The 13,938-nt window shown below is 42.0% G+C and overlaps 1 protein-coding gene across 2 annotated transcripts in view; it reads right to left on the reverse strand.

The window, feature by feature from the left end:
- Positions 1-13,938, reverse strand: part of SYNPR (synaptoporin) — a 148,636-nt gene that overhangs the window by 6,963 nt on the left and 127,735 nt on the right. For both annotated transcript variants that reach the window (XM_083725173.1, XM_083725174.1), the window contains one exon: positions 4,274-4,472. In XM_083725173.1, coding sequence (XP_083581299.1) covers positions 4,274-4,472 — 199 coding nt within the window. The remainder of the gene's footprint in view (positions 1-4,273; positions 4,473-13,938) is intronic.

Genomic DNA, 13,938 nt, shown 5'->3' on the forward strand with positions numbered 1-13,938 from the left:
CAGAGGATATAGAGGGTAGAGGTGAGGGTGAAGAAACCAGCCTACAGAACAAGAGTCAAATTCACATGTCTATTGTTCTGCTCGTTTTTGCCTAGGACTTTGTCCCTCACTGGCATGAGAGGTTTCCCAGAAAGAAATGTGGCTCTTAGGCTGGAAAGGGTTCTCTATCCCTGGTGTAAGCAGAGGCCATTTTTCTGAGGTGGAGTTTTGGAAAACCGCAACGACTTGCCACCATGAAAAATGCCTTTCCCAGTCACTGGGACTGTGGCTACAGTGGACAGCAACTTAATCACAAACTTTGTCTATGAGGCAAAGTTTAGTACAGTGGTACCTCGCAAGACGAATGCCTTGTAAGACGAAAAACTAGCAAGACGAAAGAGTTTTTCGTTTTTTGAGTTGCTTCGCAAGACAAATTTCCCTATGGGCTTGCTTTGCAAGACGAAAACGTCTTGCAAGTTTGTTTCCTTTTTCTTAAAACCGTTAATGAGAGCCAGTGTGGTGTAGTGGAGAGCCAGTGTGGTGTAGTGGTTAAGAGCGGTAGATTCATAATCTGGGGAACCGGGTTTGCGTCTCCGCTCCTCCACATGCAGCTGCTGGGTGACCTTGGGCCAGTCACACTTCTTTGAAGTCTCTCAGCCCCACTCACCTCACAGAGTGTTTGTTGTGGGGGAGGAAGGGAAAGGAGAATGTTAGCCGCTTTGAGACTCCTGAAGGGGAGTGATAAAGCGGGATATCAAACCCAAACTCTTCTTCTTAATACCCAGGGTGCATTCAGGGGGTGCAGTTGCGACTTGACTTCAAGGAGCAACTCATAGCACGCGGTGTGATAGCCTTTTTTGAGGTTTTTGAAGACTTTGGTGATTTTTGAAGCTTTTCCAAAATCTGTGCTTCGCAAGACGAAAAATTCGCAAGATGAAAAAACTCGCAGAACGAATTAATTTCGGCTTGCGAGGTACCACTGTATACACAAGATGGTGGCGTGGCCAGCTGTTTACTGTATGACTATGATTTTACATAAGGCTCCTTCATCCCCAATTTCACTGTTACCTTGTTCTTCATAGTTTGCAACTGGAAGATAGGTAGGCATTTTTAACGTCCCTTGCTAAGGAAAGTCTGCCGGTCACAGCTCCCTGAGCATGTTTGTTTAGAAGTCAATGCCCAGCTGAAGAGACAGAAAGCACTCTGCACATGGTCAGTGAAACGGCAAACATTTTTTGTACTTTTCAATTTATGTATGTGGAAGGAGGCACATGCTCCTATCAAACCATGGAGCCTTTCAGGAACACTTGGGATACTTTCATTTAAAAAGAAAAGAATGTGCTGATGACCAAGATTCACAGCGAGGACCCTGTTTACTCAGAAGTAAGGCCACACATTCCCAAGCAAACAGGGTTCTGCTGGGGTAGGTCTCAGTTTCACAAATTTGGCTGTGGCTGTGCAACACACTATAAACATAAAGCACATTTAGAATGCACGACTTCCCCCAAGGCATCCTGGGAACTACAGTTGCTAAGGGTGCTGGGAACAGTGGCTCTGTGGGCTGTTAAGTCCAGTTCTCAGGCTTATGGGAGGGGGGAAATTATCTGCTTTAAATGTATGGTGTGTACACGAGGCACTGTTTTTCTCCAGCTCTGTCTAGTAACTGGCAGTGCTTGTATGCTTCTGACACAAGAAATCCACTACAACTGCATTCTTCATAGGTGGTGGTCATCCAGCCTCTGCTTAAAAACTCTAATCATGGAGAGTCCAGCATTTCCCAAGGTAGTTTGTCCCCTTGTCTGACAGCTCATGCCATCAGGTATGATGTTTCAGCTAATGATCAGAAAAATCCCCTTTTCTGTAACTGGAACCTGTGGGCACGGATCCTACCCTCTGGCGCATCAGAAAGCACATTTGCTCCATCATCTGTGTGTGACAACCCTTCGCCTATTTGCAGCCTTCAGCTGAAAATGCCCCATTGATCTCGGTGGATCTCAGTTCTTCTGGGAAACTGAGACATCTGCAGGTTTAAAGGAGGCACAAAATCCTCATTAACATCAAATATTTATTGCATGCCAACAGCATCCTGGGAAACAATATATATATATTTGTGCTGGATTATTTAAAGAAAATGGAATTTTTCATTAGGGAAAAAAAAAGACCGAATCCTGCTCCTATTATTATTATTATTATTATTATTAAAGCTACCACTTGGCTGGAAAGAAATAATCAATATACAATGAAAATAAAGGTTGTTTTAAATTCTCAGCGGAAGAAAAAGGCGTTTAACTTTTCATGAATAATTGATACAATGTAATCATTAGTATTGCTTTCAAAGCTTCACTTTTTTTTAATTAATGAAATGTTGCAGAAGAGTTTTGTTACTTCGGGGAAATTTTAATGTAAAGCCTCTGCGTTGATACTGTATTCTATATTAAAGCAGTCTCAAAGCACATTTCAGGACTGTTTGTTTTATATTGGGTATAGCTTATCTAATTAATATTCCAGCAGCTCTGCAGCTTTTCGCATTGGAATTAACTAAGGCGGTGCTGCCAGACATCCTGCCAGCTCCTTCTTCAGTCATTCGTGGGGTGGATAGAGAAAAGAGGTTCTAATTTTAGCCTTCTGGCAAGCGAGGGGTGGGATCCAGGAGGAACCAGAGTCAGACCAAAAGTAGAGTGCATCTGGAAGATTTGTTCCAGTCCCAGCAAACAGGCATTGGAACTGTACAGACTCCACATTAACAGACAGGAAAGATAAAAAGAATATATAACTGAAATATAAGTTAGTGCTATATAAAATGAAAAGTACAATATGAGATGGGGATAATGATTTACTGAGTAAAAAAGGGGAAAAGAAAATGTGAAATAATTGGCAATTACAGAAACAATAGATGGGACATGGCAGTAAAATGGGAATATAAAGATTGATGTAATCTGCAAATAACAACAACAGTAGTAGTAGTAGTAGTAGTAGTAGTAGTAAATAATAATCATTAAAAGGGATCCAGATAAACAATACCAAACTGTACGTTTCATCATTCTAGACCGAGATAGGGAACCACATGCCAGTAGTGGGTTGCACCAGAGGCAGAATTGGACAAAGCAATACAGAAGAAGAAGAAGAGTTTGGATTTGATATCCCACCTTTCACTCCCCTTAAGGAGTCTCAAAGCGGCTAACATTCTCCTTTCCCTTCCTCCCCCACAACAAACACTCTGTGAGGTGAGTGGGGCTGAGAGACTTCAGAGAAGTGTGACTGGCCCAAGGTCACCCAGCAGCTGCATGTGGAGGAGCGGAGACGCGAACCCGGTTCCTCAGATTACGAGACTACCGCTCTTAACCACTACACCACCATACAGTGGCACCTCGAGTTACATACGCTTCAAGTTACATACCCTTCAGGTTACAGACTCCGCTAACCCAGAAATAATACCTCGGGTTAAGTACCTTTGCTTCAGGATGAGAACAGAAATCGTGCAGCGGCAGTGCGGCGGCAGCAGGAGGCCCCGTTAGCTAAAGTGGTGCTTCAGGTTAAGAACAGTTTCAGGTTAAGAACGGACCTCTGTAAAAGGAAGCTTGTTTCGACACACATCCCCCTCTACTCTCCATCAGAGATGGCAAAAGCACTGAGTTCCAGGACCCATTCAGTCAGGCAGAAGAGGGTGCAAAGCAGGGTTAGTGAGTGATGTGGCTCAAGGCAGCACCAGACGAGGTCTAATGGACCCCTGGGTTCATCATCTCTGAGGTTCTTCATCTCTGTCTAAGAACTTTCATCTGTGCAAACTAGTTCAATTGTTGCTGAATTCCAAGTCGTAAGGTGGTTTGAGCAAAAGGTTAAAGGGGTGGGGGAAGAAAATCACATCTCCCTATCCAAGCAGGGGTCCTGCGTGCTTAGGTGAGAGATTAGGAAGGTTGATCTAGGATCTAGAAGGGTCTAGATGGAAAATTAGTGCTGATAAAAAAAAAATAGAGGTAAAGGTTTGAAAATGAAAAGGGTGAAGTTTATGCAAAGCAGTAAATGAAAATAGAAGAAGAATATAATATTGTACACAGCAGGAATGATATGCTGAAGAGCATATATTGTGGTCCTGACTGATAGCGTCCCATCCATCCATTCATCTCCTCTGCAGTCTTCATTGCTGTGTTCAGCAATGATGTCAGACGACTGAATATTTCATTCAAACAATACTACACCAGAACTCAGACTGACCCAACAGAGGGTATTCAAAGCGAGAGGCTAAAAAAAAGAATCAATAAATAGGAACAAAGCTGTCCGTGTAACGAGCACTTACAATCAAAGGGCCCCTGTTGTTCTCACGGTATTTGTTCTGGAAGAAAATGTAAACCACCGTTGCTGCCAAGGAGTAGAGGAAGGCAAAGACTGCAATAGTGACGAAGAATTCCGCGGAAGAAGAGAAGTCGCCTATTAGCGAGAGTTTCTCCCGTCGTTTGCCTTCGCAGGTGGGAACATCAAAATTCACCTGGTACAACCTAAAATCCAGAATGAGAGGACAGTGAGTTGGATTAGTTTTTATTTTAAAAAATAGTTTGGCTGCCTGTGGGTGACAGTTATATGATCATCTCTATATAACTGCCCCTTTCTAGAATTCAGTGGGTCAATTCCTGTGTCTTAAGCTAATACTTTTTTAAAAAAACAAATGAATGTCCAATTAGAAACTTGGAGATAGCAGCCATTTAGCCACTTCCAGTTCCACACTGCCACAGAACCACAGGCCACTTCAAAGCTTGCAAGGCGACACAACTTGTGACTTTCTGAGTTACATTGAACCCACCAGCCACTGTTTGCCAGGAGCTAATATATACTGTACTCCATTTTTCCTGCCTTTGGAACTGCCAAATCTGGAAGGCTATCAAGTATCTTATAGGCCACTGAACATGACTGCCAGGCTGCACTTGGCTTAGTGAGGCACATGCTGAGTAATCTGAAGTAAAGGGGAGCCAGAATCTAGTGTGAAAAGGGTCTTAGACATAATTACTGAATTTGGTCAGGTGGCAGGATTTAAATTGAATAAGTCAAAAACCAAAGTTTTAGAGAAAAACTTAACACTAACTGAAAAAGAAAGGTTTCAGAATGAGACTGGTTTGAGTGTGGTTAAGAAAGTGAAGTATTTGAGGATAAATATGACAGCAAAAAATGTGAACTTATTTAAAGACAATTATGAAAAATGTTGGTCAGAAGTCAAAAGGGATTTAGAAATATGGTCAAATTTGAAGCTTTCCTTGTTGGGCCGAATAGCAGCTATAAAAATGAATGTATTGCCTAGAATGTTATTTTTGTTTCAAACACTGCAAATTGTGGACAAGATGGACTGTTTCAAGAAGTGGCAGAAAGACATCTCTAGATTTGTCTGGCAGGGCAAAAAGCCCAGAATAAAATTTAAAATACTAACTGATGTTAAGGAAAGGGGGGGTTTTGCCCTGCCGGACTTTAAACTTTACTATGAATCAGCAGCTTTTTGCTGGTTGAAAGATTGGCTGCTTCTTGAGAACACAGATATTTTGGATTTGGAAGGTTTTAATAATGCCTTTGGGTGGCATGCATATTTGTGGTACGACAAGGTTAAGGTACATAAAGTATTTAAAAATCATATTGTCAGGAAAGCATTGTTTAATGTTTGGATAAGATACAAAGATTTATTGGAAAACAAAACTCCAAGGTGGTTGTCACCAATGGAAGCTAAAGCTTTCAAAAGACTTAACATGGAGTCTAAATGGCCAAAATATTGTGAGATTTTGGAACAAGAGGAAGATAAACTGAAATTGCAGAGTTTTGAGAAATTAAAAAGTAAAGTACGAGATTGGCTTCATTACTATCAGATAATGGAGGCTTATAAATTGGATAAAAAAATTGGATTCCAGGTGGAAAAATCGAAACTAGAAACAGAATTGTTAGAACCTAAAACAAAGAACTTGTCAAAGATGTATAATTTGCTGCTGAAATGGAATACTCAGGATGAAACGGTGAAGTCAGCTATGATTAAATGGGCACAAGACGTTGGGCACAATATTATGTTTGCGGACTGGGAACAGTTATGGACCACTATAACTGTTTACGGCATGTAATGCCTTAAAAGAGAATATTATGAAAATGATTTATAGGTGGTACATGACCCCAGTCAAGCTTGCAAAAATATATCACTTGCCCGATAACAAATGTTGGAAATGTAAGGAAACTGAAGGTACATTTTTTCACCTTTGGTGGACATGCCCAAAGATTAAGGCTTTCTGGGAAATGATTTATAATGAGATGAAAAAGGTATTTAAATATACCTTCTTGAAAAAAACAGAGGCCTTTCTCCTGGGCATGGTTGGCCAATTGGTGCCAAAGAAGGACAGAACTTTTTTTATGTATGCGACAACTGCAGCAAGAATCCTTATCGCAAAATATTGGAAGACACAAGATTTACCCACTCTGGAAGAATGGCAAATGAAGATGATTGATTACATGGGACTGGCAGAAATGACCGGCAGAATCCGAGACCAGGGAAAAGAGTCGGTGGAAGAGGACTGGAGGAAATTTAAAGACTATTTACAGAAATACTGTAAAATTAATGAATGCTAGAATGATGTTGGATTGAAATTAAGTGGTTACCAGCTGTAATGCAAAGGCTGAGTTATAAGTTAAAATAATTTATATTAAGTTACAATAAGAATTTGCTGAATTATGATTTGATTTAGAATACAAAAGGGGGAGGTGAGAGGAGGTTCGAGACATAAGGTAATGGAAATAAGTGATTGGAATTATATTTGTTTTATTTTGTTCAAAATTGTGTGTTTTTGATATTTTTGTTTTCCCTTTTTTGTGTATTATTTGTTTCTTTTTTGTGATATTTACGTTTGTATTAAATTGGAAACCCTAATAAATATTTATTTAAAAAAAAAAGTAATCTGAAGTAAAGGTAAAGGGACCCCTGACCATTAGGTCCAGTCGTGCCCGACTCTGGGGTTGCAGCGCTCATACGGCTTTATTGGCCAAGGGAGCCGGTGTACAGCTTCTGGGTCATGTGGCCAGCAGGACTAAGCCGCTTCTGGTGAACCAGAGCAGTGCACGGAAACGCTGTTTACCTTCCCGCCAGAGCGGTACCTATTTATCTAGTTGCACTTTGACGTGCTTTCGAACTGCTAGGTTGGCAGGAGCAGGGACCGAGCAACCAGAGCTCACCCTGTCACGGGGATTCGAACCGCCGACCTTCTGATCAGCAAGTCCTAGGCTCTGTGGTTTAACCCACAGCGTCACCCATGTCCCTTAATCTGAAGTAGGAAAGCACTATTTGATTCCATCATTCATGTAATTCTGTTACCAACGCTTGTCGCCTATAAAGAAGAGAGGAGCAGAAGCACAAGGAAAGCCTTCTACTGCAGCAAAAACTCAGTGATGCTGCTGCCTAGAAATCTGTCCTGGAGAGCTCTGAACTTCTGGTGGATTGCCATAAGTTGCTTTGTGTTTCTAGTCCTTATAGAAATCTTTTGTTTTTGGATTGCATAAAGAATGTATATTTAGTCAGTTTCCCCATCAAAGTGGATCCCATAGTTTTCACTAATAGTATATATTTGTATGTACCATACTTTTCCATGTATAAGACTAGGTTTTTTTACTTAAAAATTATGTGAAAAACTGTGGGTCGTCTTATACACGGGGCAATCTCCCTATTTTCTTAAATTGGAGTCCCTAAAAATAGGGGCTTATACATGGGGGCGTCTTATACATGGAAAAATGTGGTGTTTGGCATTCGTCCTTTATCAGCTGACGTATTTTGTTTCAATAATTTATAAAACCAGCTAGATGGCATGTAGTCTGTGCTTTGAGGTGCTGAAACATGCTTGACACATTTTTTTTTTTAATATTAAAAGTTTGCCTCTCCACATTGTACTAGCGTACTGTCAGGTTTTGGGAAAGCGGCTCCCTCCCTCCCTTTGGCCATGGATAAGCAGAAGAAAGCAAAAATTGTTTCTTACCATTTAAAGAGATTTTAATGATCACAGCAAAAGAACAAAGAGTCAATTCTTGGAGCAAAGGTGCTCCCAATTAAGGTTTACACCCACTCCCCCCCCCAAATCACCCTCGTCACTTCCTCGCCTTGAAAACTGATCTGGCAACCACTATGCCTTCTGTGCAGATATCTTATCTAATTTCAGTGACCTTGGACTGATTGGCTGGATATTTACCAGCGAACTGGAGTCTATTAACTCTCTCTCTCCTGATTCTTCTTCTCCTAGCTGTTCACCAGCCAGTTCTTCCCAACTTTTGTTTTCTGAACTATGTCCCTCTGCGAACCACTGTTCCAAATCTATACTGTCCCACTGCTCCTGGGAAGATTCAGGAGCCTGATCAGGAGCAGGGGGAGGGGGAGGCTTCCACCATTCCTCATCTGTGCAGCCCCTGTGCAACACAGCCCCTGACACGTACAGCCACACAACAACAACAGCTGCTTCTCTCTTTGCACACATTTCCCCTCACCCACACGGCCCTATAGGCCATGTGGACAAAACCATTTGGGCAGAAGAAAGAACTTAGAAGTGTGATAAGGATGCTTCTGTCGACTGGTCTTTAAGGTTTTCCATCTCAATTATGCAAATACTATTCATCAGGGTTTATTGTCTTCTCGTGGAGGAGGAATTCTCTCTTCGCATCTGCCTTTGCAATTTCACAAAACATGGAGACAAAGGCTTTCCCCTGCTAAAGCTAACCAAGGTTACTGGGGGTGTTTGAAACAGAAGATGGACTAGGGCACAGAACAACAAACACAGTAGATGGCAAGCAGCAATGCATAAACAAGTTGCTTCTTATGTATGGTAAATATAGAGGATGCTCCAAACAGAAGAACTTAAATCCCATGGACTTCAGTAGGATCTGGATCTCTTTATCAATTTGATTCCCTTCCCCCTTCTTTTTTGCTTTCTCCTCCTGTGATGCTGCATTTTAATGTTTTAATTGTTTTAATGTATTTTAATCTTGTTTTTAAAGTTGTATTTCAATCAACTTGTTTTTATTATTGGTTGTTAGCCGCCCTGAGCCCGGTCTTGGCTGGTATAAATAAATTTTATTATTATTATTATTATTATTATTATTATTATTATTATTAATCCACACAGCACCCCTTGAATCAAGACCTGAGTAATCTTTAAATAGACTACAGTGACACAAACACTCTTACAACCTTGCCTCTCTATCTTCCAATCATAGCCCAATCACACCCACCCATAACATCACTGGGTAGAGGTGAACACACACACACCACATTTCCAGGATAGCCTACACCTGTTTTCAATTGGACATGCTGCATTTGCAGCATCAAAGTCTCTAGGAGGTCTCTGGGTCACAAGCCTGGGTAGTGTGTATCGAGGTCCTGGGCTTCTCGCTGATGTCGTTCAAAGGAAAGGAAAAGAATAAATTTGACACCAGCTTGGTTGCAGGAGTTGCCAGAAGGAGACATACAAGGTGCCATCCAACTGCCTTAAGAACCCCACCCTCGATTTGTGTAAGGTTTACTCCTTAGCCTTGACTTCACCCAAAGATGTCCTACAAGGCAGCGGGCATGAATTGTTCCTTGAGGTTCTTTTCTAATGAATGCAAAATATGTAAGAGTTTTGTGTACTGTGTACTGAGTCCCCATAGATTCTAGAATAAAATGATGTGTGTATGCAGCTTGGGTAAATATGCACATGATTGCATGGCACTTTCCTGTAACTTTCATCATTCAGTGCTCTCTGACAACCTCCTAGCTTTAAATTGCAGGTGGTGTGTAATATGCAGCTTGCACCTCCCTTGGGCTGCCCCGTTCTTCCCCAACAGAAAACTCCTCGACACACAGAATGGCAGGAGTAATTGGAGGTATTCATAGCAGTGATGAACTATTCTTTGCTGTTCCTCACTCTCTCATTACTCCTCTCGGTGTATGGCAGAAGCAGGTATAGTCTGTTCTCCTGAGAAAGCTCCTCTGGCAGACAGTCAAGCTGTGTTAGCAGACAGACTCATCCTGATTGGTATGCATCAAAATCATCTATGCTTTCAAAAATTAGAAAACCCTCTCATCATTAAGAGGAGCTAACATGAATCGGCTAAAATTAGTCTGAATGTATTCTCAAGGTTGCATTTGGTACAGGCACAAATGCACTATTGTTTCTGCTTTAGCATATTAGGAATGATTAGACCTGCATTCATTACACAGGTGGGGAAAACAGGCAAGCCTCACCTGGGGAATTGCATTTTGGATGGGTTGCAGTGGCGTAGCATGGGTTGTCAGCACCCAGGGCAAGGCAAGTAATTTGCGCCCCCTAACCCGTGGATTTTAGCAGGGGGCAGAGAGCTGCGAGTGCGAGCGTGCCCCCCCGATGTTGCGCCCGGTGCGGCCGCCCCCCCCTGCACCCCCCACGCTACACCACTGATGGGTTGACTCAGTCCCCTGATAAAAAAAGGGGGAAGGGGGAAATCTTTGGGTTGGAAATGCTGGTTCTCATTAGTAAGGTGCTCTGCCAACAGCAGGTAAACCTGGGTTTAATGTTAGCTGGGTAGTCATTGGCTCTCCAGCAAAAATTCTGTCCCACAGAATTCTGGCTTGGTTGAACTGAGCTGGGCAAATGCTACATCTCAGCAGCAAGTTCTTCCGCAGATTGTAGAGAAATGTGGGCTGGATCCAATTAGGCTGGCAAAGACTAGTTCTCAGCAGCAAACTCCTCCTTACTTATTATGGATATATCCATGGGAAGAAATGTGAAATCTCTACCATGTATTCTCACAGTTATAAAGAAAAATAATGACTTGCTAGGTTGTAGCAGGGTGTAGAAATGGCTTCAACCTCTGGAGTTAAAGAAAGAAGCCAGGAAGTTCTTTTGGACAATGAGAAACAATGATTTATCCTACCTCTAGTTGGTTTGCCAGTTACAGCCATCCTGGGACAGGGGAAAACCTGACTGCAGTTACCCATGTTCTAGTAACCTCCTATTTCAACCATTGCCATTTGTTTTACATGGAGCTGCCCTTGAATATGGTTTGGAGGCTGCAGTTGGTGCAAAAATGCAGTGGCCAGAGTTTCAACAGACCAGACTATACGGGGTCATTAATTTTCAAAGATCTGCACTGGCTGTCTATTTGTCATGAAGCCCAAATCAAGCTTTTAGTTTTGACTTCTAAAGACCTGAATGACTTAGAATTTATCTAAAGAAGGGCCCATTCCATACTGCCAACAGGAACACAACCTTAAGAGCTTGCCAGCTGAGATATAGCTGTTGTCTCCACAACAAAATAAGTCTATCTGTTAGAAGAATGTCTATCCATTAGGAGAATGGATACACACAAAAATTGGTAAGATTCTGCAATTTCTAAGTTTTGGGTGGAATTCAGCATTGCATTATTATGATTGTTCAATCAGTGGAGCAGTGGTGGTAAAGAAGGTTTACAACTGAGTGCAATTGGGTTGTGGTCGGTGCAGAATTAGGATGATCTGAAAGATGAGTGTGCTGACCATCAGCACCAACTAGATAAGCAAGGACCACTGAAAAAAGATAGCACATTTCCCCCCCTTAAGCATTTGATCCAGGTATTAATTTTCCTTTTTATAAGCTCTCCATCTCTCTTCCACAACAGCAATCAATGGATTCGAGCATTCTAAACTCTCTACAAATTAAGTTTATGAACTGGAATCCACACTCTTCTCAAAGTACAAAGGCTTTCAGGATTTTAAAAGAGTGGAAACTGAAACCATACAGGTAGCTTGGGGAATTTGGGGAAGTGGAATGAGGATAATTGATAAGTTCCGGTATAATGCATAGTATAATGCATTAATGGAGAACAGTTTTTGCAGCTGATCTTTGAAAAGCTGATCTGTAACATACAACCCCATCCCCTCCTACCTGCACATTTCTTTCCATTTTTTTGAGCTGGGGAAAAACATCAGTCAGAAATGTCGATTGAATAATCATTTACATACCCTATCCATCACTGCACTGAGCACAGAACTAAATTAAAGTCTTCCAAACCATGGATAAATGTATTTTGGGTAACACAAATGGAGCCAATATTCTAAAGGATCGATTTCTTGCATCCTGCAGAAATTAGTGAAGGGTGAAATCTGCCCATCTCCATTTGTAATGGGCTGGGGTCTTTCTAGGCCTTTGTAGAAGGTCATGATTTTTCTGAGAGGTCCAATCAGAGATTGGGGAGATACAGCCCTTCTCTAAGAAAGTGCCATCTTAACCATGTGATAGTTGTGCTCTGTTATTAAGGCAGTTGTAATAAGTCAGCCTGGGCTCTGGTAGGAGGGACAGGGGAGGTATAACCATAAAAAAATGAATGAATGAATGAATGAATGCACTGAGTCACACATTCATTTAATCTTTCAATCTCACTGCAAGCAGAGTTGTAATAAATACGTGGCAGAGTTGTAATAAATATGGAGGACCTTACGGTCTTCAAATAAAAACATATTGGAGATCCCGGGCCACAGGGAGGTTAGGCTGGCCTCAACCAGAGCCAGGTCTTTTTCGGCCATGGCCCTGATCTGGTGGAACGCTCTGCCACAAGAGACTAGGGCCCTGCGGGACTTGATATCTTTCCGCAGGGCCTGCAAGACAGAGCTGTTCCACCAGGCCTTTGGGCAAGGCACAGTCTGATCCCCTCCTTCTGTAATCCTCATAGAACTCTAGCCCAATGGTTGCCATTAATTTGAATTGATTTTAGAATGAATTGATTTTAGAATGTATTTCAATTAATTGATTGTGATTTTATGTAAACTGTGTTATTTTTACTGTTGTTAGCTGCTCTGAGCCCAGCTTCAGCTGGGGAGGGCGGGATATAAATAATTTTTATTATTATTATTAAAAAAGTATTTTAGACATTACTCCCCCCACTCATAATAACTAGGGTTGAGCAAAGCTGAGACTTGATGATGAAATGGGAGGTTATAGGGTTCATGGTACACTCCTGCAGACCTATGTATAATTCACCTCTTCTGTGACTGCTCACAAATTTCTCTGCTGCAGGGGAAGCGAGTCTGCGACACAGGCAAATCAGAGTCACATTTTCCCACTAGACAATACGGTTCAGCTCTGCCATTGGGCAGAATGTGCCAGTTGCCCTAGGCATTAGATGCTGGTAGTAATGCTTGGCGCCCAAGTGTTCAGAGGACAGGGCTGTGTCTGTATGGTTCATATCTTGACTTGTTGACCTTAATTTAACCTGCTGCCTATCAAGCACAACGGAAGATGCTGCCTTATTGTCAGTGTGGAGGAAAGATTGAGCTGCTGTCTGGTCAGAGTGATGGGGATGCTCATCGGGTCCTTCATATTAGGTTGCAAAATGGCTAGCCTTTCAGGCAATTGGTTTCCCAGGCAATTGTCTGGCACAAGGCTACAGCACACAATATATGAAAAGAGGAAAACCTCTCTATGTTAAGTAGCCAATGCATCTGTGCAGTTGTGCCAGCCCTGGCAGCACAATGAACAAGATTTTCTTATTTTTCTACTCCCTTTGAAACACCAATGAAAATCAGGTCAAGGTCATGGGTTCTATCCATGAGGCAGCAAAGTTTGTGTTAGGACTTGTCCCATCCCTGCCCCCCAAACCTGTAATAACTTCTTGACCACCGGGATCACTATTAAATGAAGACACTTGTAGTTTCACCTTCCTAAGAAAGATGCTGGAGCCTTGGGTCTACTTTCTATCATTAGGTCGCATTAAATATAAAAAAGGGGAACTGAGCTGCTGAAAATGTCACGACGAGAGTTTTGTGTGCCCTGAAGGATATTTCTCCCAAATTCTGCACGGCGGGGTGCAACATTACACACTTTGCTTGTTTCCTTTCCAACTGGAGTGAGAGCAATTTAGAAAGAGAAACACAACGAAAACAGGTCCGCTTAGGCTAATCCATTCACAAAAGCCCCAAATTACATAGAAAACTGCACTGCTGGGACCACAACGCCACACTGAATTGTGGAAGTT

This window comes from Podarcis gaigeae (genome assembly GCF_964106915.1).
Source record: "Podarcis gaigeae genome assembly, chromosome: 2".
NCBI lineage: Eukaryota > Metazoa > Chordata > Lepidosauria > Squamata > Lacertidae > Podarcis > Podarcis gaigeae.